General features: G+C 44.0%; 1 protein-coding gene across 1 annotated transcript in view; it reads left to right on the forward strand.

The window, feature by feature from the left end:
* The window catches only part of FBLN1 (fibulin 1), a 50330-nt gene that overhangs the window by 13442 nt on the left and 10713 nt on the right, over positions 1-26175 (forward strand). The window contains exons 6-16 of the mRNA XM_008927395.3: positions 1379-1480; positions 2396-2533; positions 4160-4297; positions 5723-5866; positions 6699-6827; positions 7317-7442; positions 7685-7804; positions 8627-8758; positions 9299-9422; positions 18465-18607; positions 20448-20579. Of these exons, the coding sequence (XP_008925643.1) occupies positions 1379-1480; positions 2396-2533; positions 4160-4297; positions 5723-5866; positions 6699-6827; positions 7317-7442; positions 7685-7804; positions 8627-8758; positions 9299-9422; positions 18465-18607; positions 20448-20579 (1428 nt within the window). The remainder of the gene's footprint in view (positions 1-1378; positions 1481-2395; positions 2534-4159; positions 4298-5722; positions 5867-6698; positions 6828-7316; positions 7443-7684; positions 7805-8626; positions 8759-9298; positions 9423-18464; positions 18608-20447; positions 20580-26175) is intronic.

Raw genomic sequence — 26175 nt, forward strand, 5'->3', positions numbered from 1 at the left:
TTGCCTAAGCTAGTTAGGGGTAAAAATAACAGAAGGAAGAGCCTTTCCAAGAAATAGTGGGCCATTATGTGATGCCTCAATAGCTCCTAAATACAAGCCCTGCAGTGGAGTTCATCTTACCCAACTGAAGCTGAGACTATACATTTAACTTTTATTTAACTTTTAGTGGGTGATACCTCAGAGGTTCCCTTGAACCTGTGGAGTCCTGTGGGTTCTTCAGGACATGGGATCCTACATTAAATATGTGCATTTTTTATTCTCCTCCTGGGATGATCAGGGTGTTTGAATACTAAATGAAACTTGTTTCCTTTTGAGATGCATCACCTAAAGGAAAGGAAGAAAAGTGGCTACTGTCCTCATTAATCCTGCTATTCTGCCTCCTGGGAAGGATGTGTATTTGGGATATTGTTCTGCTAAGCATTCTGATTTATTGCTTGTCACACGTGATTTACATGTCTATAAACATACAGCAGCAGCGATTCACTATTTTCTGCCAGCATTTCAGACCTCAGTGATGTATTTAGGATAAAATCAATTTAATAGACTGATATTCCAGTTGAGAGATGATTTACTGTGCTCCGTGTTCCACAGCTGTTACACTCTGGGGAGAGTGCAAATGTCTCCATTAGCAAAGCAGAGCCAACACTGCCTCTGCTGCTTGTCTCCAGCTGCTAATTACAGGAGATGACACAAAAAAATGTGTTACATATTTCCCTGGCATTATTTCTCCATGTAAGCAGTTGTTGTATTTGTCAGTTAATCAGCTGCCTGCAAGAGATGGATTGCTATGGCTAATTGCAAATCAGGAGAGTTGTGCCTACAGCCTATTTTCTGTGGTGGATTAATGGCCCTGTCCTCATTAGAAACAGTTACACTTACAAAGATTATTTTATAAATTTTTTATAAAGTAGTATAGTTGCATTTGCTCACATGGACTGTGCCCATCTCAAACCTCCTATTTAATGCCTCTCTAGCCATTCTGAAAAATGCTTCTGGGGTTTTTTTTGTTCTGTACTGAGAATATCAACACTCTTACCAGGAATAGCTGGAAATATATAACCTTTTCTCTATTTTGAGGATATTAAACATGTTTAATACTAATTTATCTTTAAACAAGATCAGAAAAAGGAAGTTTTCCTAATGATGAGCCAAATTTTGTGTAAATTTCCTATTTTATTCTCTTTCTGTCTGCCAGAATAACCCTTCTTGTATTATTTTTTTAAAGCTTCCAGTGCTCAGCCCTTTCCTTCCTTTGTATACGTGTGTTCAGTTAACTGCTTTTCTAAACAAGTCATCAAGTATGCTGTAAATTAATGGTTTGTTCCAGCTGCTCTGAAGAGCCTATTCATTACCTGAGACTGTTTCAAATACCCATTAGGTGGTGGGCCCTGCTCTCAGCAGTGCAGAGACACAGGATCCAGTTACGTGTGCTCCTGCTTCGTGGGTTATCAGCTGCAACCCGACGGGATCACCTGTGAAGGTAACACTCATCAAACCAGTGCCTTGGGGACCAACAGGCTTGCTTCAAAAGGGCGAGAATAGGTCAGAACACACCCAGGCAGAAGAGATCAGAATATGCTTATGCCAGCTGAGGAAAGAGGTGAGATCAGAAAAAGGTGGTTTGGAGTGTTGAAGTGAGAATTGTGGGAAGCTGAAGTTAAGAAAGAATCAGTAGAAAAGGCGGAGGATTTGGAGTGGGGAAGAGGCAGATCTTCAATTTATTGTTGTGGATAAAACCAAAATAAAATACCTGTTCTCTGCTGTAGAAGAAGATAGTAATTGATAAGTCCTGCACAGCTGCTCCGGGAGGAAAAATGTTATTCATCAGGAGTGCCTTTTTCTGTCACTGACTGAAAATGGAGCCTAAGTAGCTCATATACAAACTTCAGAATACAAAATAGATATTGATGATTGGTCAGATTAACACTGAAATAATGCTAAATATAAAAAGAAAGAACTTCTACATTTGCTACATGTGGATGTCAAATTTTCTTATGCATTCAAAGATATAAAATGCCCAAAGGAAATGTCTATCAGCAGCTGTAAAGTAGGAAGTTGGAACTTGTGGCTCAGGGAGTGCCTCAGCCATGTGTCGGTAGCAGGCAGAGCAAGGGAAGGATTTCTGCAAGTTTACCTCATTGATATGGGCACTATAACCAAACCATGGAATCATTCAGTGTGGAAAATCTGATTGTTGAGTCCAATATTAACCAAACACTGCCAGCTGCAGCAGCAGCCCATGAATGCACAGCCCACCTGTGACACCTCAGACATGTCTGGGACATGGTCTGCACTAGGCTCAACCAGATGGTGCTGCCTTTGACCTCACCCCTTCCCAGAGATGCTTCTTATTTACTCTCTCTTTTGTTGTTTTGAATCCCTTTGCGTTCCCCAGACATTAATGAGTGCATCACTGGGACACACAGCTGTGGGCTTGGCCAGACCTGTGTCAACACCTTGGGATCCTTCCGCTGCCAGCGGGACACCAGCTGTGGGACCGGCTACGAGCTGACAGATGACAGTCGCTGCAAAGGTATGTCCTGGGCAGGGAGCCCGGAATCCTCCAGACAACAAGGGGCTAAAAGCACTGTTCTTGACTAGCTAGGTTTGAATGCAAGAGTAACAGTCTCCTTTAGTAAAAAAATGGCCGATTTCCAGGTGTGTCTGGCTCAAAGGATGCTGTTACCTGCGTCCATAACTTCACCTGACACGCTGCCTTTACAGAGATAAATCAGCAGCAAACTCCATTTGATGTGGAATTGGTTTTTACTGTGAGAAAATCTGTCCCTGCTGAGTTTAGAACAGTTTATAAATAAACTAATTTCGTTCCACTGAGTAAATTAACTCAACCAAAGTCCTGGGTAAGGTTTTACTGTAGGAACTGATCAGTAAAGAAAAATAGATTGGATAAAAAAGCTGGTGGACAAACTCCAACTGCAAAACCTGCAGAACATCAGGCAATGCTTTTCAGAGTATTGTGGTTTAACTGTGATCCCTTCGAAGTAACATTTCTGCTGATTTAAGTGACATCAGATTTAGGCCAACAAATAGCTTACTGGCAGGTATTGACAGTCTTTTCTGATGGAAAAAAAGGAGTACAGATACTAAATCATGCATGCCATTAATCTTAGAGAGTTCTTATCTGCATAAGATAATGTTAATAATGTTAATTATTAGTGTTATGTTAATAAGGGTAAAAATAGAAAGTGAATAATCTTCACATACGGTGTTTAAATGCCAAGCAACATGACTGAGATCTGCTGCATGTAGAACTCTGCTGAACCCAGTTCAGTATTAACCCGTCCTGAACTTAAAATGGGCTCCACATCCATTAACTAAGTCTCACAAAGCTCTAGGCTAAGCAGTTCCATCTACACTTGTGTCAACTGCATGACTGGGAAAGCTGAGGCATCCAATGGCCAGAGAGCTTCTGTATTTTAATAGCTTTAGGAGATCTCATTCCACTGCCAGGTGGCAAACATGAAATTTTAGTTGCTTTTATGTGGACAGGGCTGCATTTGTGAATAAAGCCTTATTAGCCCTCGTCTGCTTTATGTGCTTCATCTGAACCATAATTTATTCACAAATATTTATTGTCTATTCTAAACTGGAATGAAATATTGAAGTTAGCATAATCCATGTTTATGTGCATTTAAAAGCACAATAATGCAAGGATGTTGCAAACCTTAATATGGTTGAGAATGAAGGCAAATTAATTCACTTACGAAAGAAATTAACAATGTCTGCATTGGATCTGAGGTTAGAATTAAAATTGCACTTGGATAATTAAATCTTACCGACTTCAAAGCTAAGCACAGGGCTGGATCCAGGCTGAGCACTGCTGAACGTGATGCTTCAGGTGCTCTGCAAGAGTTTGGAATCATTCTGTTGTGAGAACTAACCCTGTAAAGCATAATATGCACAGACACACCCCTAGATATAAAAACAATAGGAAAATAGTAAAAACCCCTGAAGTTCCCCTCCCTGAGATCCTGGCTGAGGTAGCAGGTCAGATTGCTCCTGGTCACTGCAGTGCACTGCAGGAAGGGACGCTGGGCATTCGTCTGTCGGGTGTTTATAACTGTGTCTTGTGTTTGAACTGTGATGGATGGAACCCTTGCCTCACCCCTGCTAACAGTTTTTTTTTGTGACGTACCAGATATTGACGAGTGTGAGACTGGTACTCATAACTGCCCCCCCGATTTTATCTGTCAGAATACTCCAGGATCCTTCCGTTGCCGACCCAAGCTACAGTGCATGAGTGGCTTTATACAAGATGCGCTCGGCAACTGTATCGGTAAGGCTTGTTCTGGGCTCAGGGGACACCCCAGTGCTGCCTGGGAGACAAGCTGGAGTTTCACTGCATGATTTCTGAGCTTCTCGAGCCGTTCTTCATCTGTGCCTTGCTCTGCTCTGGGGTTTTTCTGCTCCTTTTCACAGGGAAGATGTACAGATGAAATAAAAGACTCAAATACCAGATCGCCGTTTGTAGTGAGATTAGGTTACCTAAGGCACATAGCTGCATTTGAACACTTTCCTTAAGACTTTGGGTATTTTATCTGAAACAAAATTTGTGATGTATTTTATCTACCTCTATCCAAAAGGTTTTAGCCAAAGCTTAGTGTAAAAAGCTTTAATTATGACCTCCTCTGTTACACCCTTTCTCTGTGTGGTTTTATGGGTATGTAGGTCCTTCCAGACCTGTCCCTTGTTGCAGCCTATCAAGAACCTTACTGTGTATGTGTATGATGGGCCAGTTATAACACACCGTGGAGAGGAGTTTAATTTAAAGACTGATGACAATCTGTCAGGCTAATGCCTTGTTTCCAAAACTCCCTGAAACAGAATTATAACCTTTATATAAATACTTAAGAATTGCTGGTTTCCAGCAGACTCTAAATGGTATTGTCTAATGTGACCTAAAAATCTACCAGTTATTCCCTGGAGTAGGATTTTCAAGTCTCAACTTACCTTTGGATTCCCCCATCGGCACAGCAGGTCTCGGACCTGTGGAACTGGCTGAGCGGCAGCAGCTGCCAAGTCGAGCTCCCTGTCAGCCCCTCGTTGTCCTGCCCATATCATACCCTGTGGTGTGAAATCTGACACTGAAAACAGAATTGCAGCCTTTGAAATGGGGGGGCCAGTGCCTGTGCACAGCAAGCCCTTTGAGGACACGTGCCTGCCACAGGCAGCCCCGGGTCAGTGGCAGCTCAGGGTTAACTTGCTGTCACAGATGTCAGCAAAGCCACAGCAATTTGTAGCAGTTATGGCCCCTAAAAGGCATTCCCTCAAAATATTTACCAAAACAATTTCGCAGGTGAATTTTACACGATGGGAATCAAATGCTGCCCTGTGCAGTGTTGAGGGGATTTTGTTGTTGGATTTGTGACTCTGCTCTTTGTGTAGAAGCTGAGAGCGGGATCAGAACCCACAGACTGAAACAGAATGGGTTAAACTGATGAGCTGAATTGTTGGTCAGCTCTTTGTATGCTTAGGGGAGGTTTTGAAACAAATACAAGTACTATACCCTATTTTCACTGCTTTTCAGTGGGGTCTGTGCCTCTCACACCTGCCCAGTCTTCGCCCTGGAAGCATTGCATTGGTGAAGCTGAAGGGCCTGAATAATTGTATTGTGCCATGGGCAGATCTTGCCTCTGAAGAGTTACATGGGGATGTAAACCTCTGAAGGGCTACATAGTGAAAGCATCTTGTGCTCTTGCAGATATCAACGAGTGCCTGAGCACCAACACGCCGTGCCCGGCTGGGCAGATCTGTATTAACACTGACGGCTCCTTCACCTGCCAGAGAATCTCACCCAGCTGTGGCCGAGGGTACCACCTCAACGAGGATGGGACAAGATGTGTAGGTGAGGAACAGTTTGCAGGAAAAAGCAGCTTTAAGAAAACAACTTGCATCTGTCATTTGTCTGTAGCAGTTTCTTGCACTTTGCTCAAGCTCCTCTCGTTCCCACAGTCAGTTCTTGATCCTGTTCTTTCCCTCATGGCAGCCCCAACAAGTGAAGGATGACAAGCATCCTCTCCATCCTTCATATACCTCATGGAACCCTTATATTCTGAGGAGAGGAGAAATGATAATCACCCCCAAAAAGGGCATTGTCTGTGACTGTATGAGTGTATTGGAACAATACTGTGTGGTCCCAAATCTCCTCAGTACAGAGGGGCAGGGATAACACAAGGCCCACTTCATACCCCACAGAAGCCATTTGAATAATGTTGAAAGACATATATGTCTTTGACTGGCTTTCAGCTGAGGTGGCTTTTGCAAAGAGATGTATTTTTGCGTGTGTTTTCAGTTTTTGTAAGTGGCTTGTCAAAGCACTACCTACTGACTGTGGGCCTATGACATCTTATCCTAGATGAAGATCTGATCCCTGGGTACTGAATGTGCTTAACAAAACAATTTTACACCTGATTGCCTCCAAAGGTTGCCTGACTTCCCGGTCTTTTCCCTCCCAAGTCCATCAACGTTAAGGACACCTGACAGATAACCTGCCTTGGTATGAACAGTTTGCATTCGTGACTCTGATCTTGTAGAAGCTGAGAGTCTGATAAAACCTTACTCTCTGATTCAAAACTCTTCATAAGTACTCGGGGACACAGAAACAAGTTGACACGTTGCTCTTCTCTCCACTCTCCTGCTCAGAAGTGTATGCTGAGTCCCTGCTCTGTCTGTTTTAGATGTGGATGAGTGCTCATCCCCCAACCAGCCCTGTGGGGAGGGACACGTGTGTATCAATGCCCCGGGCAATTACCGCTGCGAGTGCAAGGCTGGCTACACCTTTGATGTCATCAGCAGGACCTGCATTGGTGAGTTAAAGACCTGCAGCCAAGGCACTTCAAACGTGAGCCTGTGTCAGGAATGTTAGTGCTCTCTGCATAACCTTCGTCATCAGAATGTAAAATTCACTACTGTGTTATTTGGATAAATCTAATAACATATTAGAGGCTTGCTGATACTTCAAAGGAAGCTGTATGGGTATTGTCAACATGTTATCTGTCATCCCATTAAAAGGTAAGATTGTGAGAGTGTGTGTAATTGTTTTCTGTGATATTTTTATATGCACCTACAGCAAAACATTCCTCTGGAAGATCAAAGCAGCTCTCTTCTGTGTATAGATCTAATCCAATTATGCACTGGGGTGTTTCTAAGTGAGCATTTTGAGGACTTCTTCCCTCTCTAGTGCGGAATTTAAATCTGGAAAATAAACCCCAAACTTTTATGGCTGCTTTCTTGCCCAGGCTGCTGTTGCAGTGAAGGCAGCTGCTCCACAGAGCTCTCTGTGCTTGTCATTGCAGATATCAACGAATGCAGACGCTACCCAGGCCGCCTCTGTGCTCACAAGTGTGAGAACACTCCTGGCTCCTACTACTGCACTTGCACCATGGGATTCAAACTTTCAGCTGACGGGAGATCGTGTGAAGGTACGGCTGTCAGTGCCCTGGCTGTGTGGTGTGACAAACAGCTCGTTGCTCTTCAGCTGTTTCTGTTTGATTTTTAGCTTGCAAGGCCACTGGAATGGTGTGACAAACCAACCCACTGCAGTCTCTTGCTGTTATGATTTCATTAGAAAAATTGCCTTCCGAAGTTTTGTCTGAGTCCAGCGTCAGGAGCGCTGAACACAGCGAGAAATTCGGGGTTCAGGTGCCTTAACTTTGCATTTCAGATTTAAATGAGTGTGAGAGCAACCCCTGCAGCCAGGAGTGTGCCAACGTGTACGGCTCCTACCAGTGTTACTGCCGCCGGGGCTTCCAGCTCAGCGACATCGACGGCATCTCCTGCGAAGGTGAGGGACGGGCAGCGTTTCTCGCTGCCACCGTCACAAACGGGAGCCCCTCCCCGCAATTGTTTCATTTTAATGTTTGATTCTCTGTGGTATTTTCTCGTGAACTGTATTTAGGGAAGGTCTCCCTCCCGTGCCCTTGTCCAGAGACATCTCTGTGCTTCTGGGGTGTTTTGATGTTTACATGAATCGGAGCTTGAAATATTTTTGTAACTTGACAGAAATTTATTTTGTCTGAGGAACTAGCAGGACTTCTAGTCTTCAGCAAGTGAGGATATGAACATGTTACATAGGTAATATATAATATTACTAGGGAGTATTTTATATATCCTCTTTTTGTGGCTCGTTCTGTGGCTCTGAACTAATGTGTGAGTAGGTTCTCCTCAAATACAAGGAGGATGGGGTGTGACCTCATGGACAAGAGCCTGAATTTGGACTTAGGTCTACAGGACTTATTGGACAGTGAGACCTTGGGCAGAACACCTAACTTTGATTTCCTTTTTTTGTAATAACAAGGATGAAACTATTCCTCTCCCTCCCTTTTGCAAAGCACAGTGATACACATCACTGTAAAGTGCTTGCTCTTGTCCATTACTTTGTCCCTTGGGCCCTCATGCTGCTTTTAATTTTCTCCAGACCTCCATTTATTCCTGCAAGTCTTTGCTATTTAGACTTTATTGACTAGAGCCACACCTATCTGATGATCTGCTTTGCCCAGCAGTCAGAATCATCACACTGTGTTTGAGGCTCTCAGCGGGAGCCCCATCTGTGTGCACCCGGTTGGGTGCCATGAACACACAGGAAATCAGTGTTTTCTCCTTGCAGACATCGATGAGTGTGCTCTGCCCACCGGAGGGCACATCTGTTCCTTTCGGTGCATCAACATTCCTGGGAGCTTCCAGTGCACTTGTCCCTCCTCTGGCTACAGGCTGGCACCCAATGCACGCAACTGCCAAGGTGAGCTCAGGGACACCTCGCTGCACGGTGGGCTTTGAGCAGTTCTAGAGAGTTTTTGTGTTTAAAAAAATGCCTTTCCTACAACAATACAGGTAAAGCAATAAACGGCAGCCTGAAATCTGAAGAAACAAGTCTTCAATAATAAATATACAGGAAGTTTCCATTGTGAAGTACAGAATTCCGTAAAGAATACTTTTTATAATGTTATTAAATAATTATTTAAAAAAATCTGAAGACAAAGATTCAGGCTGTGAAGTGGTATGAGTTAGTTTAGGTGTTAAAAGGAAATATCCTGCTGTAAACACGTCAGCAGATGTTTAGGTCTTGTCCACTTAGTGGCACTGCTGCTCTTCCTTTTGCTCTTCTTGGTTGTTGGGTTAATTTTCTTCTTTTCTGTTGTTGCTGTCCTCCCCTTCCAGTCCTGCTGCAGTGTTTAAGTGCAGCCCACGCTCTGTAGTACCTGACAGGGCACTGTCATTGCCTGGCACCTGCCAGGAGAGGAAGGGCCTGTGTCTAACCCCTGCCCTGTTTCCCTCGCAGACATCGATGAGTGTGTTGCAGAAAGCCACAACTGCTCTTTCAACGAGACCTGCTTTAACATCCAGGGCAGCTTCCGCTGCCTGTCCCTGGAATGCCCGGAGAATTACCGCAAGTCAGGAGACACGTAAGTGCCCTCTTCACCTTCTTCAGCTTCTTCAGCTTCTCTGTCCAGGGCAGGCAGTTTGGTGGTGCCATGATCTCCTTTGTGTCCCACCACTGCTGACTGAACACAGAACAGTTCCTGGCAGACACGTGTTGTGTTGGCAGGCCTGCCCTGTGCAGTGCACACACAGGTCTGGTCTCCTTCTCGTGATCCTGTTTCAGTCTAAGAAAAAGACAGCCCCTTAAAAAATGCCATGTGTCAGTGGTTTGCACTGTCATGGACTCCAGAGCCACAGGCAGATACTCTCTCCCTGGCTCCCTTGCTGGCAACCTGTTGGGAGGGTTACATCCAGCTTCAAAATCCTTGACACCTCCCACTAGACCAGGTTGCTCAAAGCCTGATCCAGCCTGGCTTTGAACACTGTCAGGGTTGAGGCATCTAATTTTGTAAAATTGTGGGTTCATTTGTATCCTAATTAAAAAAAAAAAAAAAAGTCACATGCAGTGGGCCACGAGGCAGAAGTAGCAGATTCCTCCTCTTATGGACATCCCTGAGTGGCAGAGTTCAGTTTATAAAACACACATAGTGCACATACATTCCATTTCATCTTCTCTCTCATCTCCATTGGGCTTTCATGGCTATTTGATCTGTGTGAGATCTTTTGGGGAAGCAATAGAATGTCTGAGTTGTTTTTCTGTGTCTGGGTTGCTGGGCTCTGTAATGGCTTACTCTGCCCAACTCAGACCTGCTCAGAGGGCGAGATCCTGCTGATGTGCTGGGACTATAATTAGGCCATGAGTCAGACACGAATCCTGCAGCTGCTCAGTGAACTTCTAATTATTTTAATTTCTTGAGTTATTATCTTGTTGGATTTATTAGGTTTTTCCCTCTCAGCATCTACAGACAGTTACTAAATTTATTGTTGAAAACATGTTTGCATAAGTGAAAGAGAATATGAGTCCATTGTCTTTCCTGGAGAAGTGGGAGCATTCAGCAGGCAGTGGGTGCCCTCAGACCTAGCCAGGATACACCAACATGCAGGAATCAGGGTTTGTGCATTGGGTTACCTGGTGCCCAGTGGGGAGTAGTTTCATGAGAGCTCTTTAGCACCCTTTTTTACATCCAAACTGTTGTACATCTCCTTGGCTATTTAGTTTTAGCATACCTAACCAGCATGGTTATATATATGATATGTAGCTAGCATGTCTTTGTTACCTTCTGCATGATAATGACATTAAATTGCTTTTTCACTCACCCTTATGCCAGGACTCCAAAATCGAAATAGTTGGTTTCTCATAACATCACATCTAGTACAGTTACCATTTCCCTCTCCCTTTTATTCAAAATACACTCCAGTTTCACCAGCTTGGCACATCATAAGAGAGACAACATATTCTCTACTCCCTTTCATCAAGTTGGCACCTCAGGAGATTTTTTTTTTTACCCTGTTCCCCATTATTTTCTTTAGTAGGTCTCAGTCCTGTAAATCCAAGTTTCCTTAGTCTTATTTTTCCTTAAAATCCTTGTGTACAGGCAAGAGCCCTCAGTGATCCAGAAGCTTCTTTACCCCATACCTTCAAGGCAGAGGTTTTTGCATGGTGGCTGTTGAGTGGTGATGGCCATCAGGAGAGGTAATTGCAGGATTGTCCCATCCTACAGGCTGGAAGCTCAGGATGCTGTTTAGACACTGAGCTCCAGGAGGAAACAGCCTGTGTAACCTTCCCCAGAGACAGCAAAATGCCTGGCACGCTCTGAGCCTTGATGGTAATGATTTAATTGAAGGCCTTATCTCTTTTACCTAAATTCTGCTTTTTGTTTTTTCATGGATCAGCCTATAGGCTTGGTATTTTTCCAAGGATAGTTAAGATCTACTGCTCCTCACAATAGGACTTAACTTGCTGCACTGCCTTGCCAAACAGTTTTTGTTTTCAAATTGCATAACAATTAAATTCTCTTTATGTGGCACTGAAGTCTTAACATTTGTAATATTTAAGCCAAGAAAAATAGTAGAAAATATAAAGAAGGGTTTATGGCAACGTGTCAGAAATGTGTGCTGGGCTGAGCCAAATTGGGAAATATTTGTATATTCTAGGCATGTCTGTGTATTATTAAAGTTGCCTGGTGCTTCTCATTACTAGGACCTGTCTGCAACTCCTTAAAATTCTGCCAAAACGTAACCAATGGCTGAAATTTTACCTGCCAGGTGTCTGACTCAGGCTCAAGTTTTGGCCAGTTTCAGCCAAAGCAGCTCACTCATTTCCAAGAACAAGGGTAGGGAGGAACACATTGGTTTGTGTGTTTTAAGACATCTTGGTGATTTTTCTTTTTCTTTTAAAAGTTTGGAGTAGAAATCTGACATTCCTTAGGAGACTGCTTTTGAATTTTTTGTCATCCTTACCAAAAACCTGTGATACCTCTGAAACTGCAAACTTTGTAAAATTGCATTTAGCCTTTTTTTTCATAAAACATACAAAATGAGGACCTTGATGGGTAAACCGAATCCACTTCTGTATGGCAAAAAAGTCTTAGACCTACCTGGAATATTTCTGGGAGTTGTTTATTTAACTTCTGCTTCAAGTCCTTGAATGATAAGGATTTCATAGCCTCTGTAGCAATCTATCTGCCTCAGAGCAATTGAATTCTCCCTATCAGCAGAGAGGTGTTTTTCTTTTAGCAACAAACCATTATCTTCTGACTTGGCAGACCCGAGCCCTTTCAGGCAGTCTGAGTCATGCAGGTCCAGCTCCCCAGAGTGCCTGAGCCACAGCACAGGAGCCCAGTTTTCTCCCTAATGTCAGCGTTGGTGGGTCTGTGATTCTGTGCCAGCAGGTTGTTGCATTCCCCTGTCATCTGATTTCCTGCTGCCCACTGAGGGAAGCATTTCAATGAGGGCTGGAGAGTGCCCCGGGGTTGAAACGCTCTTTGCTTCTCGCCTTTGCGGTGCGTGACCCCAGAATGAACCCTGGTTCTCCAGAGCAATAACATCTGCTATCTCTCCTTTGTGGTGGTTTGATGGAACAATTAGTGCACATTAACTCAACCTGTAGTCAGTGTGTAGTGTGCACCACCGAAGCACAAGATAAAAGATGGTGAATTTTGAATAATTCTAGCTCCTGGCCACAGGCACATCTACCTTCACAGGGAGCTTTCTGAATCAGCAGAATGTCCTTTCTCGAGTCTTGGAGCCTTGGTTTTTTGTTCTCTTAAAAAATTCTGGCCATTATTATAAAACGTATTTTACTTCTGTAAAATAATAAGGCAGAGCATCTTTATGAGTGTGTAAGTGCTCATAAGCATGTCTATGTTTCCAAGAAGTTGTACTTGAAGAAAACTAAGGAATTAACTGTCTTGACTTGCTTCATGATTTCAGCAAAACCAAGTAGCCTCATGATTTCAACAAAACCAAACCATTCTCCTTAGTGGAGTTATTAATGACATCTCAGAAAAGAATGCAGAACTCTCTATACCTGAAAATATTCCAGGAGTATCCACACCTAATTAGCTGGCCATCCTGTGAGGACTTGTGCACGCTCTTTACACACATGAATAAAATTAAGGATGCATTTAGATCTTCAAAGAATTGCTTTGTACTTTGGTTTGCAAGCGGTATTAAAGAAAAACATGCAGCACATTAATTGAAGAACTGAGGGTGCTTTTAACTACTCTTTTTGAAAGTGCTGATTTTGCATATAATGAGAAGTTCCTGGAATTCAGGTCACCCTGCACTGGCAACAAAGAGGGTCTTGCTTATGAGCCACAGTTCTGTTGGTAGTAGATACTCCTGACAGGGGCTCAGTTTTATATGCCAAAATAAAATAAATGGAACGGGCACTCAGATTTACTTGAGGTAGTAAGAAACCAACCGTGCTTTAATGCTGGAGCATTTCTTGGTAAAGAAACACATTGTTTAGGTTCCAAAACCTCAACCTGTGGACCAAATATTGCTTGGAGTGGAGAGGCTCTTGTGCCCAGTTGAGGTGATTTGTAGTTGTCCACGAGGCAAGCCTGGAGCTAAATGTGGAGCCTGATCCTCCCCAGACATTGCAGGGTCAGCGTCCAGCTGAGATCTCGTGTCCACCTCTGCAACACTGACAAGGGCAGCGCCTCTGCCAGGACACCACCTGCAGCCAGGCCCATCCCTGTGTGATAAATGCCCCTTTGCAGTAGGGATGAGGTGCCAGGCTGAAGAATGGATGCAGGCAGGGCCCTCGTCCCACCCCAGTGCCCTCCTCTCCTGTCCCGCTCGCTACCCGTGCGCTAATCTTCCTCTTGTCTTGTCTTCTCACTTGTCTTGCAGTCGCTGTGAGCGCTTGCCTTGTAATGAGAATAAGGAGTGCCAGAGCCTGCCCCTGAGAATAACCTACTATCACCTCTCTTTTCCTACCAACATCCAAGTACCCACCGACATTTTCCGCATGGGCCCTTCCAATGCTGTCCCTGGGGATAAAATTCGGCTGTCCATCATCAGCGGGAACCACGAGGGGTTTTTCACCACAAAAAAAGTGAACAACCACAGTGGCCTTGTGGTCATGCAGCGTCAAATCACAGAGCCCAGAGACCTTCACCTGACAATCCAAATGCAACTTTCCCGCCATGGAACTGTCAACACATTTATTGCCAAACTTTCTATCTTTGTCTCTGCACAGCTTTGATCCCTGAATCGCTGTCACCACTGGCTACTCTTTCTCTTCCAAGAGTAGCTTTTTTTGCCACAAGTTTTAATAAAGTTTTAGTTCATCCGTTGCACGCTGCACTTGCATTTTATTTGCCATCATTGTTCCAGTTCTTCACTTTCCCCTGTAACTGAACATCTCAGTTCGGGGAGGTTCTTCTGTGTGATCTGCACCGTTATACAAAGCAGAAACTGGAGTCTAAGAGCTTATTACCTGGAGGTTCTGAGGACTGAAAACCACTGATTTACTTCACACAGTAGTGGAGTTTGTCTCATCTGATGACAAACAGCCGCATATGTTTAGGTCTGAATTTCCCAAATGAAATAGGTACATAATTTGAGCTGTCTCAACTGAGTCATCTTTAGAGAATTGCATCATTTAAGGGGCAAACTCTGCATTTTCTGAACATCTGTTAAACTTGGGCCCTTAGGGCCCCAGAGGTGCCCACTGTGAAAGTGTGGAGCCAGATTCTGAGGCTGTGCTCTGTTACAGCCCTTGAGCTTGTGCTGATTCCCACCAGGTACAGATCCCAGTTCGAGCTTTTAAGGATGGTACAAAAGAGAATCTCCTCTAAACAAGATTTGTTTTAGAGATCTTTCATCTTGCTTTCTGTGGACTTTCCACTGAATGGAAGAACTACTGACAGGAGAACAGCAGTGAACTTCTAACAGCATTCAGCTGACAGCAGAGAGCTCCTTTCTCTTTCACAGCTGTATCCTGAAATGTTCCTGTCTACAGGAACATTTTAAAAAGGGTTGTCTCATAACACTTTTGTCTCTCCAGCTTCCATATCAAAGCTGATAAATTTTGAATAGTGAAGACTTTACCCACTACCACCATCAAATCAAACCTTAGGAGCCTTGAAAGGTCAGCCAGAATTCCAACATCCAAACCTTTCTTCCTTTATTTTGACTTTCTTCCTTTACTTCTATGCAGTCAAGGGCAAAGTAGACAATACAAGGGGAATTTCTTTGGAATGCTTTTGTTTTCTGAGCTGGAAGAGGATTCATTGTACTCTCTGGTCCTTGTGTTGATAAATAAAAGTACAAGCTCAGTCCCAGAGGTGTGATCCAAAACGAGGGTTTTACACCACCCTGGGCTCAGATCTCCCTGCTGCCTGGCACACAGGGAGAACAGTCAGTCCTAGAAGAGCAGGGAATAATCCATGTGGCTGCACATACAGAAAAAATACTTCACTCTGTAAATCCTGACAGCACAGGGTACGAGGGGGGAAACAGAACTTTCTGAAGGAAGATGCCAAGCCTTAACCACCTGAGCACAAGGAATTACTCCCTGAGCTGTGGGCTCCCGGGCTCATCACCAGCCAGGGCCTGGATGGGGCATGATCACAGCTCTGTGCCAGAGCATCACATATCCCCTGAGGCACAGTCTAGCCCAGCTGGCTGGCAGGAGCTCCAGTCTCATGAGGAATGCCAGTGTTTAATAAGCCTGTTGACACACACTTCCAAAGCTACCACAAGCTGCCAGTGGGGATGGAGTCCCAGGTTTAAATACTGAAAGCACAAGCCCATGCTGCCTGAGCTAATGGGGTTCATTACCACCACAGAAGATGCTTGTATGTAAATGCCCTCTGGCTACCAGTTCATTATGAGGCCATAATTAAGTAGGATAAAGATTCAAAAATAAACTTCATTTTCACAAACATTAATATATATTTCTTTGGCAGGAAAGGAAGGGGGTGTGAGAATTTGGCCTTCAGTATTGTAAAATGCTGCCATTTTAATTGCATTCAGCAGGGAATTGAAGAACAGGGAGCTCACATCCTCCTGTGTTGGATGCTTTAATGCTGCAGTGTCACTGGGACTTCCAGGAGCACATATGGAATTATGTAGTGCCATTTATGTGCCTGGTCCTTTCCAGACAAAAATGAAATCACAGCTCCTGGTCCAAAGAACTTATTGATTGAATCCAACAGAGAATATGGAAAGGACTGATACCAGGACCCAAGCAGAAAGAAAAAATTATACTCAGGAAGTAATCAGAGCAACTGAACTGTTTTTAAACTTTGTTCTCTTTTAAATAGAAAAGGTGTAGAGGAAGGAGCAGTTCCAAAGCTGCAATTTGTGTTAGAGGGGGAAAACCTGAAGAAAAGGTTCGGATAAAAAAAGTTCTCAGCACGTAGGAAGAAACTTTTGTCAGTCACAGGTCCCAGGGCAGAACATAAGCAAAAAAGGAAAACCTCAGCTATCAGAAGATCAAATGCAAAGACGATGTGCAAGGATAAAATTACAAAGTATTTTGAGATCAGAGCACACCACTGATAGCAAATATCAGGAAGGAGCAAAGGCAGGCCAATGCTGAATGCCTCAGACACTCCCTCCACAATGGTTTTTGCGTTATTTTTTCTATTATCTAAATACAGCTATGGAAATTTAGGATGCTCTGTGTATTCTAACAGTACTTCATTAGTAATAATATCCCAAAATAAGTTATGCAAGCTGCTGGTTATTTGTGTCCCTAAAACCTCTAGAGGATGCTATAGTTATTATTTGTGTGTTGAAGAAAAAAAGAAAAACTTTTAAAGAACTTTTCTGGAATTTGGGAACATGTTATTGGAAGTAGAACTAGTGGGACTTGGCTGTTGTGAGCCCAGCTCAGCAGGATCCTGAGGAAAAATGCAGTGGGTTTATATGTAAATGTTTACTAAACTCTCTGTGCACAGGGAGAAGAAGGGGACAGAGGGAAGCAAACACGAATGATGTTTATTTTGCGTCAATTTTATATGTTACATGTTTTGAAATAGACTATTTTACACTAGACCTCGACTATGTAATTTAGCTGATCCTTATTTCACAGCCATGAGGATCAGCCAGCTGGAAGTCCCTTCTTATTTTGACAGCCGAGGTTTAAAATAAGGGAATTGCATATGTTGTTGTAGGTCAGAGTGTTATGTCTGTATATCCAAAATTATTTTATCCAAAAATGCCCAGCAGGAGGCATTTCAGCAGAAAGGCCTGTTCTGTTCCCTGTGGGGTGTCTGGGAACTGACAAAATTTTGTACCCAGGTAAAGGTGGGAACTAAAGGGTCTCTTCTGGCCTGGATGTCCTGGCCAGTCTCAAAACACCAAGTCCAGGGTGTGAACCCCAGACTCAGTTGGTGTTTATTAACCCAGCTCTGTTGCCTCCCCGTGGGCTGTGCAGTTCATTTCTGTTGAAGCAAAACATTGATATTGGTTCATGTTTTCTCTTTATTTTAACTTCATGCAGTATCAGCGTGTTTGCCTTTGTTTTCTTTGATGAGCAACTGTGGGGAGTATGTAATGAGAACTTACAGATGTACTGACTGTTAACAGAGCCATAAAGTCCCTTTGAACATCTAAAAAAGATGGTTTGTAGGTGTGGATTTGGGCAACATATTTTGAAAAGAGCAAGAACCATTCATTTCTAGAGGTATCTGACAAAGTAAAACTTCCATTTTTGTTTCCCTTTTAGTCAGTGAATTTTTCTCCCTTTTAATCTTTTAATTCCTCCCCCCTCTGACACTGCAGCCCTTTCTTTTTTCCACTTGGAAATATGAAGAAATGGGCAGGTCAAAGTTGAGATCATTTGTGGGGCTTAGTCACATTTTAAGTCCCAGCACAGCCCTTTCATCTCTCATGAGCACAGAGTGGGCATTGTGTGAAGTTCTTGAACTGTAAGTGACTTTAAATTCACTCTGGTGGACAAGGGTGAGAAGAAGTCATTTAACTTTTAATAGACTTTCAAGGCCGAATGAGCAGCTGGTCGAGATGGAATATATGAAATGACCCTTACCATTTCCCCAAACTCAGAATTCAATCTTTGAGGTTTCATATAATGTGGCTAACTTTTTTCCTCCCCTGGTTTCCATTCCTCTCTGTTTCCTCAGTTTGGATGAAAAGGGAGGGTGTGAAAAAAAGATTTGAGAGAGGCTTTTCTGGCCCTTGCTGCACTGAAAGTCATGGAAGAAAGTTGGCCCTTCACATATATCCTGCCAGATTTCTGGAGTGGAAATGATGGTTTCTGCTTTACATGACTGAGTGAAAAAGGCTTGTGCAAAGGAAGTGCAGCTCCACTGAAAGTGGTGACACCAGGCCAGCTGAGGGCCTGGGTCTCGTTGTTTGCTCCTGTTTGTCCTTGGAAAGACACTTTACCTGGCGTCTGCTGCACTCCAGTTCTCCCTGTTTCACGTGCCTGGCCTGAAGAGCCGGGTGTGAGGGAGTTCTGGCTGCCACCCTGAGCCAAGCCAAATTTTTCAGTGGTCCCAAAGTTCTGCTGAGCTGCGTTCGTCTGAGTTTTCAGGGTGTGGAATGAACACTTACATCAATCACAGTTTCTAGCTCCCTAGACTGCATACCACAAAGCAATTAATCTTCAGGATATACATGCATCTCTTTTTGGTTTGTTTCAGTGTGAGGCTGGAGAAGACAGACACCATCCGCTGCATCAAGTCCTGCCGGCCAAACGATGTCAACTGTGTGCTGGATCCAGTCCACACCATCTCCCACACTGTCATTTCACTGCCCACCTTCAGGGAATTCACAAGACCTGAAGGTAAGTGGTTTGTTCCTTCTTCCATTTAATAGACTGCAACGTACAAAACCTCCACTGGAAAGCCTTGCCTACAGCCAGGCTGGCTACCAGTGCAGTGAGATGTTTGCACAGCTCCAAATTACAGTGTAGTGTTCATTTCATTAAGACCTTCCATAGCCAGGAGTTTTAATTTTATGGAGGAAAGAAAGTCATTCTGAGCTCTAACTTCCCAGGCTAAGGAAATACTGACTCTGAATTCCCATGTACCACATTTACTCACCCAATGCCATGTGCCCCATGACTTTTTTCTTCCCTTGTTTGCAGATTCTGCCACAAGAAAAAGGTATTTGGTATATTCCTCCTGTCTGTGACCTGTTTTTTGCTACTGACAGGTGGCTTGTTCCAAGAATAAAACCCTTACCTACATGCAAACATTAATCACAAAACACATTAGATTGAACATGATTGGCTGATTTTTGACCTGTGAACAAACAAGGGGTTGTTTTTCAAAATACCGAGTAAAGGAAGGGAAATTTCAAGGGCTGGACAGAAAGTTTTCAAGACAGGATTTTCCAAAAGCCCCCAAGTGAGTGGCTGTCCCCTGCAGCACCTGTGAGTTTCCAAGCCCTGCAGTTTCATAAGGATCACACTCACTTTTCTTAGTTCACATATAAACTTACAGATTGAGAGTGAATTTTTGCTCCTTGGCATTTTTAGGGATGTTCTGGTCAGTGGGGGCTGTGCACACCCCCAGAGGGGGATGAGTGCTGCAGCCCTGCTGCTCTGCAGGGCAAGCCCCTCACTGAGTGGCACAGGCACAGAGAGAAGGGCATGGAGGAAAGGAAGACTATTTTGGAGGGGTTTGTAAAGGTCCTAAATTCCTGTTTCTGATGCAGCCAAAGTCTCAGCCTTGCTGTCTCAGAAAGTTGTCCTAATGAAAGCCAGAGCTGGTTCTTCCCCTCTGCGTCAGGCAGGGGTGGGGAAGGAGATGTCCCAGTCCTCTTCTGTAGAGGAACAATTTAAGCACCAATCCCTTGGCCGTGTAGAGCTCTTGTAGGTTGTGTCAGGCCTGTTTCAGGCCTTGGCTGGCCCTGCTTCCCAGGGAATTGGGGAATGCCCCATGGCCACTTCTGCTCCCATACACAGCCCTCCGGCTTCACCAGGTGTACTGGCAGCAGAGCGAAGGGTTTGGCCCAGGATGCTTCCCAAACTGTTCCCCCACTAGTCCAGCCTCGTGGTTTAATAGAAAGAGATGAGACCCAGCAATCTGAGAGCACTACCAAAGCCCAGGAGACATAAACTGGAATGCAGTGCATGGCCTCAGCTGTGTTCTTACAGCCTCAAAGTTTAGCTTCCTCTTCTCCAGAGTGGGGATAGTAATGGGAGTAGTAATACTTACCTCCCTCACAAGGGGCTTAAAAATAGTCTCCCTTTTATTTTTAAACCTAAACCCCTCCTCCAGTACTCCAAAGGACTCTACATTGCAATGTACTTAGTCAGTATTTAGCCTGAGGGGATCAGAGTGATCTGTTTGGCTCCCTCCACTGCCCACCCTTCGGATCCTCCGTGTTCTCCTCTTGGGGTACACGCTGCAAAGTCAGAGTGGTTTCTAAGGGTGGTCTTTCTGGACTCTAACAGTAAGTGTTTTGGCTCCAGGGCTTCTTGGATGGTGCAGGAGGAGACAATAAATCTATCCAAACCCTCCCTTCCCCCAGATCTTCTTTCTTTCCATTTTAAAGGACAGATTGGGAGTGGTGAGGGGAGCTTTGAGGACAAGTCATTTTGGATCAAATTCTGTCAGATTCTTCAGTGGTGTTTTCAAATAGTTGTCAGGACACTCTGTGATACTGTTTATTTGCAGAGATCATTTTCCTTCGTGCTGTCACACCCACGTATCCGGCCAACCAGGCAGATATCATATTTGACATTACAGAGGGAAATTTAAGAGATTCCTTTGACATCATCAAGCGTTACATGGATGGTATGACAGTGGGTGAGTAGAGTGTTTTCTGCTTACTTTCTTCCCCCAACAATACTGTAGGGCAAGGTCAAAAAATTAACTCAAGTAATTAATCCCCACCTTGATTTTCAAGCCTATATTGATACAATATTCTCCAGTCCAGTATGTGTAATTTGAACTTATATCACAGATAAATTTTTAATCAAAATACCAGAGGCCTAAACTTTAATTTGAGAAGTATTTTAACTTTTTGCAGAACTGACTGTAATTACGAATGCAGATTGCTTAGTTTTAAAATGATGAGGTTTGCCCATTATAATCAAACCAAATATAAAATATGTAGTGTGTCAGCAAAGAGACTGTAAATTTAATTAACTGTTCTTTATTGTTGAAACAGCATTGCACCAATTTTTGGATATTAATCAAACTTTTAAAGCAGGACTGATTCACTGAAATTGTTACCTGCTTTAATATTTAATGACAGGCTGGTTCAGTTTTAAATAAACACTTCTGTTGAGGGTAACTGTCAAATCCTTTGGTTTAGAAGAACCTTCAGAATGGAAGGGGCACGTGTGATTTCCAGTCTCAGCCTGGCAGAGGGGCTGTGGCAGGAGTGTACCCCTGTGCCCAGGTCGTGCCCAGCCCTGGCAGAGCAGGAGGGGCTGTGACCCAGCTCGGGGTCCTGCTCTCTGGGGGTTCCTCTCACAGCAGGGCCCTTTGGGGGGTGTTCCCAAGGCCCACCGTTCCCCGTGAACTTCAGGATGGGGCTGTGCAGGCTCTGCTCAGGTTTGTACATGTGCTGCTGGGCTTTCCAGCAGGACGTGTCTGCAGGAAAAGCAAACCCACTGCTGCTGCCAGACAGACATACAGGTTTGGGAAGGAGCCCTTTTCACTGTGGTCTGAAGGTGGCACTGGTGCATTTCAGAAGCAGGATAGCCCAGCATCAGCTCTGCAAAGGTTTTATGAGCTGTAGATAAAAATCCCAAGTCATTAGGTTTATATTTCTTTCTTTATCAAACAGAAGTAAATGTGAGTGCTGAGAAAGGGAGAGTCTGTTAAAGCAGGATGATAAGATTACAGATTTCAGGTACTGGGGCAATTCTTTAGCAGAGTATAAATGTTATCAGATCCCACAGGAGTTCCAGTAGTTTGCTTTTCGTGCTGTATGCTTTTTTCTGTCTGAAATAAGAAAGAAGGATGTGTTTGGAAAGTCAACTGGCCAAGGTATTCGCCTGAGGGAAGCATTTCCATTTTGAAGTACAGGACTGTGTGTCAATGGTATTTTACTTGGTAAACTGGATATTTGCCTCACAACACAAGGAGAGAAAGGATATTCTTACACACCAAGTTGAGAGGATAAGATACATGCCCAAGTACATTCCCAGCTCTGCAAAAGAACTGGGCAACTCTCTCTTCACCTCAGTTCCCCCATGTGCAACGTGGAGATGATAAAACATGCCTATTACTGTCTTAATTAATTCTTGTGTGCAAGAGTCTTAATTAATTCCTCTATGTAAAAGTACTTTGAGATTAATGGATGGAAACTGCAAAGAAAACTGCCTGCAGCAGAATTGGAAAAGGAAAAACAAAACAAACCCCCAGCTGATATTACCTGGAGGGGCAGAGGTTCAGGACAGCACATTGTATGTGTAAAATTAGGATTGCAAATAATTCTGCCAGCAGCAGTTCTGCTGCTCTCATCATCATGCCATTTTTCTTGTTATTAATAATCAGAATGTTAAGTGTTCCCATAAAAAGTGCTGGGAAGTTTTCAAGACAAATAAATAAGATGGGATCCTAGTCAATGGGAGTTCACAAAGTGAGTCCCTCTTGTAAAGAAAGGCAAGGGTTTGTGTAAGGGTGGAAGAACACAAAGGGCATAGATGATATCAGAAAGCTTTATTGGTTATCCCACTAAGTTGCAGGAACATGGGGGCTGTGGGGAGGTAACAGAGGAACTCAGCAGAGCCAATGCCCAACCAGCCCAGCACCAGACAGGTTTACAGGAATCTCTGCAGTTGCAATGTTCCAACTTGTTGCAATCAGCATTTCATACACTTGTGGGAGAGCACACCTGGCCCATCCTGCTGGATGACCACATGTGCCTCTAGAATCCCTGTAGCCTATTTTTTAATATTTTTTTTTCTGCCTGTTTTCTAATGGCTTTTTGCTGCCTTTATGGGAGAGAATACATTTGTTCTGTTAGTAAATCATAGATGCATGGGTAAAGCATATTTTGTTCAGCTGTAATATTTCAGGAGAAATGATCAGAGTATCTAAGCTATTTTATCTGCTAATGCAAGTTAGATCACCAGGTATCTTCTTCTACAAGACTGATTTCCTCTACAAGAGAAAAGATAGAAAACCTCTACAGGATATTCATCTCTCAGAGAGAGATGAAATTCGTAAGAGTATATGGAAAAAAGCAGTAAAATAGTTACCAGTATTGCTGAAAGAGCTGAGTGTAATAAACCTTGACTCGAGCCAGTGAAGGAATTCAAAGAAAGAAGGGAACACTGGGACAAGAGGGGGAGAAAGGACAGGCCAGTGAAGACTCTCGTGCAGGAAGACCTTACTTAGTAACACAGTGTTTTGCTGAGCTTTCACAGACCAGGAGAGAGATGATGCCTTGAGAAGGACCTGCATCTAACCTGTGTTTGTGTGAGTGGAAAGCAAGAAGATGCTCTCAGAAGTGTAACAATAAAAAAGTGAAAAGGTACAGTTCTTTTGGGAGGGGTTTAAAGAGTGGGAGAGGCTGTTAGAGATGAAGTTACAGAAGGAAGGTGAGGGCTGCAACCCTGACAGAGGGTTGTGGGCTGAAGAGGGTCAAGTCACCAGCTTTAGGCATTATCCCTTTAACCTGAGACTGAGACATCCAAGGGCATGTTAATGAAGCTGAGAAATACATGAGATGGGATGGACAGTGGCTGGTCAGGCTGGTCTGTGCTTTGTTGATGGAGAGGGAGCAGGTGGGGTCGTAGGAGGAGATGAGTGCGAGGGAGCAGGCTGTGAGGAAGGAAAAAGAAGAAAATAGAAACAGAGGAAAGAGCTACCTCGGGGAACATTAGGAAAAGAAAGAACACAGTCTCCCAAAGGAGGTGTAGGAGGAGCAGTTCCAAAGGCAGGAGAAGGCAGAGACAAGGAAAGAAAACATATCAAATGGGAATCAATGATAGCAGTATCAGACATGGAGGAGCTAAAAGAAGTAAGAACAGACTCCAAAACCAGCTCTGCTGACCTACAGAAAGGATCTTCCATGGGAAGAGGAGGAATGAAAGCCAGACTGCTGGAGTGGCAGCACACAGACTTCATGCAAGCTGGTGAAAGAGAATTGTGGAAAAAATCACTTCCAGTATTTCTACCCTATTGTATTAAAAAAAAGATGGTTCAGGAAGTGCTGTAGACTCTCTGTTGCTGGTGTAGTTACAGGCCAAGGTGGCAATGAGTCCAAAGGATACTGTTAACAACTTCACCTACCAGCATGGGTGGGAGAAAAACAGAAGTCCAGAATTATCCAGCTTTGGGGGTTTTTCAAAGCTTTTATAGACTTTTCACTGCATTCCTCCTTTAACCAGCTGTCAGTGAAAAATGAAGAATGCATTTTCAACCTGTACAAAAATGTCCTATCAGTGCCTAAGGTGTTATCAGATGCTATAAAACACTTTCCCCTTCAGCTGTGCATTCATTTCCTTATAACAGTAATCCCACTTTGTCGTCTGGTAAACTTCAGTAAGGTTTCAAAATTTCATAATACAGCTAAAAGGAGTTTTGATAGGCTGAAATCTTCCATATTGCATTTGGTAATAACCTAAGATATATATTCTTGCCTATGAAGCAGAATGGTGCTGTTCTTCTGGAAAACACTTGGAGCCAATACAGCTGTAAAATGTCACCATAGAGGTTTGCAGGGGGGTTGTGCTGGTGCTTGAATACACTGATATCTGCACTGATTTGTACTACTGCTCTCCCTTGGTATCTGCAAGCATTTCACTGCTGTCTCTGTCCTGACTTTGCAGCCTCTTTAACATGGGTGACAGTTCGTGGTGTCACCTTTGAACCGTCACAGAAAGTGTCTCAACTGCTGATAGCAGAGCGCTGGACGTAGCAGCAATCTGATTTTTGTGGTGGTATCGTGACTGTTTAGTGTGCTCCAGAGGCTGGGAAGAGACTTGTAAAGAATGGCCAAGAAGACAAACAAAACTAGACACTGTAGGAAAGTGTGCTTGTGAGATCCATTCTGGCTGGGGGGCAGGAGAAGGAGACTGAGACTTGCTTTGTTTCTGAAACCTGTCCTAAGCACAGGGGGAGTAGTTCTGTATCTCATAATTAGTTTGGTCATTTGCAGAGTGGCAAAATCTTTTCACAATTTGTATGGCCTGACATTAAATTCCATTACTGGACTGAAGAATATTTGGTCCTGAGCTTTGTCTCTGGACCAGCTCGCTGGGAAGTGCCCTCACGTTCCCCTCTGCTTGAGCCTCCTCTGCTGCTCCAGACTCTCTAGCTTTGGGCCAGAGGCTGGCTGGCTCCTGCCATGCTTGTGCTATGGTGTTTAGCACAAGGAGATTCCTGGGCTGATCTGGGCTTCCTGGCACAGCTGTGACCCTGAAAGCAGCAGTTCATCTCCAGCTGAACTTCTGCGAGGCCGGGGAGGCACAGGCAGAGCCAGGGCGTCCAGGAGAGCTCTGCTGTCCGCAGGGCAAGGAGAGATAATGCACATTAACTCCTGGGTGGGTGCACCTGCCAGGCAATAAGCAGCAACAGGAACCTTTTGTCGTGACTGCAGTGCCAGTAGCATGAGATGACAGTGGTGTTTGGCTGAACAAAACCAGTGCTGGCCAGGCATTCCCAGCGAGTTCACAGAGCAGGACACAATTCAGCAGGGTTTTCAACAGGCTCTTGTGACCACACATTTAAAAAGACACAGTCCCTTTAGTATCTTTGTTCTGGTTTCATCTCTAGGCTTGCCCCTTTCACAGAGGACCCCTCAGCAAAGAATATCTTGTGAGTTTTTCTCTATGCCAGGTTGCCCCGCAGAAATGAGTAGCTGTGCATTTGAGATGAGGGTGGCCAGAAGCCATTTGGTAAACGGGATCCTGGATTTATTGCCTAAACCTGCCCTTTTGGGATGCTGCTGACTGCACTGTTCAGTAGTCAAATCTCTCAACATCCTCCCTCCCCTCCAGAAAAATATCAGGCTGGAGAGCTCTTCTGGGGGCAAACGAGCACCTTGAGCAGGAGGTGGATTTTCATTTCGTGTCTGAGAAATGCTGAGGGTGCTTTTCAGGTGAGAATGAGCCTTGTGCCTGAGTGGAACAACCTTCCTAATGCCAAATTTCACTCCAGCCATATTGTGCTGTGTGCCATAATGTGGCTCATTGCCAAAAAATGTTTAGGCTTGCAATAATCGATTGCCCAGACATCCGGGATCCAAGCTTGGTTGAACTGGAATAATGCAGTTGTGGGACAGGCAGGGTGAGCACAGCCACTCTCACAAAATGGAGACATTACCTGTCTGTGACCATGCACATGGTGGACACCAAACCCTCTGTAAATAAGATATTGGGAGTAAAGCATCAGGAGGCTGATATATGTGATTTTGCACCTTTTGGACATTGAAGTTTTTCCA

Source organism: Manacus vitellinus, unplaced genomic scaffold (genome assembly GCF_001715985.3).
Source record: "Manacus vitellinus isolate BGI_N305 unplaced genomic scaffold, ASM171598v3 scaffold_104_pilon, whole genome shotgun sequence".
Classification (NCBI taxonomy): Eukaryota; Metazoa; Chordata; class Aves; order Passeriformes; family Pipridae; genus Manacus; species Manacus vitellinus.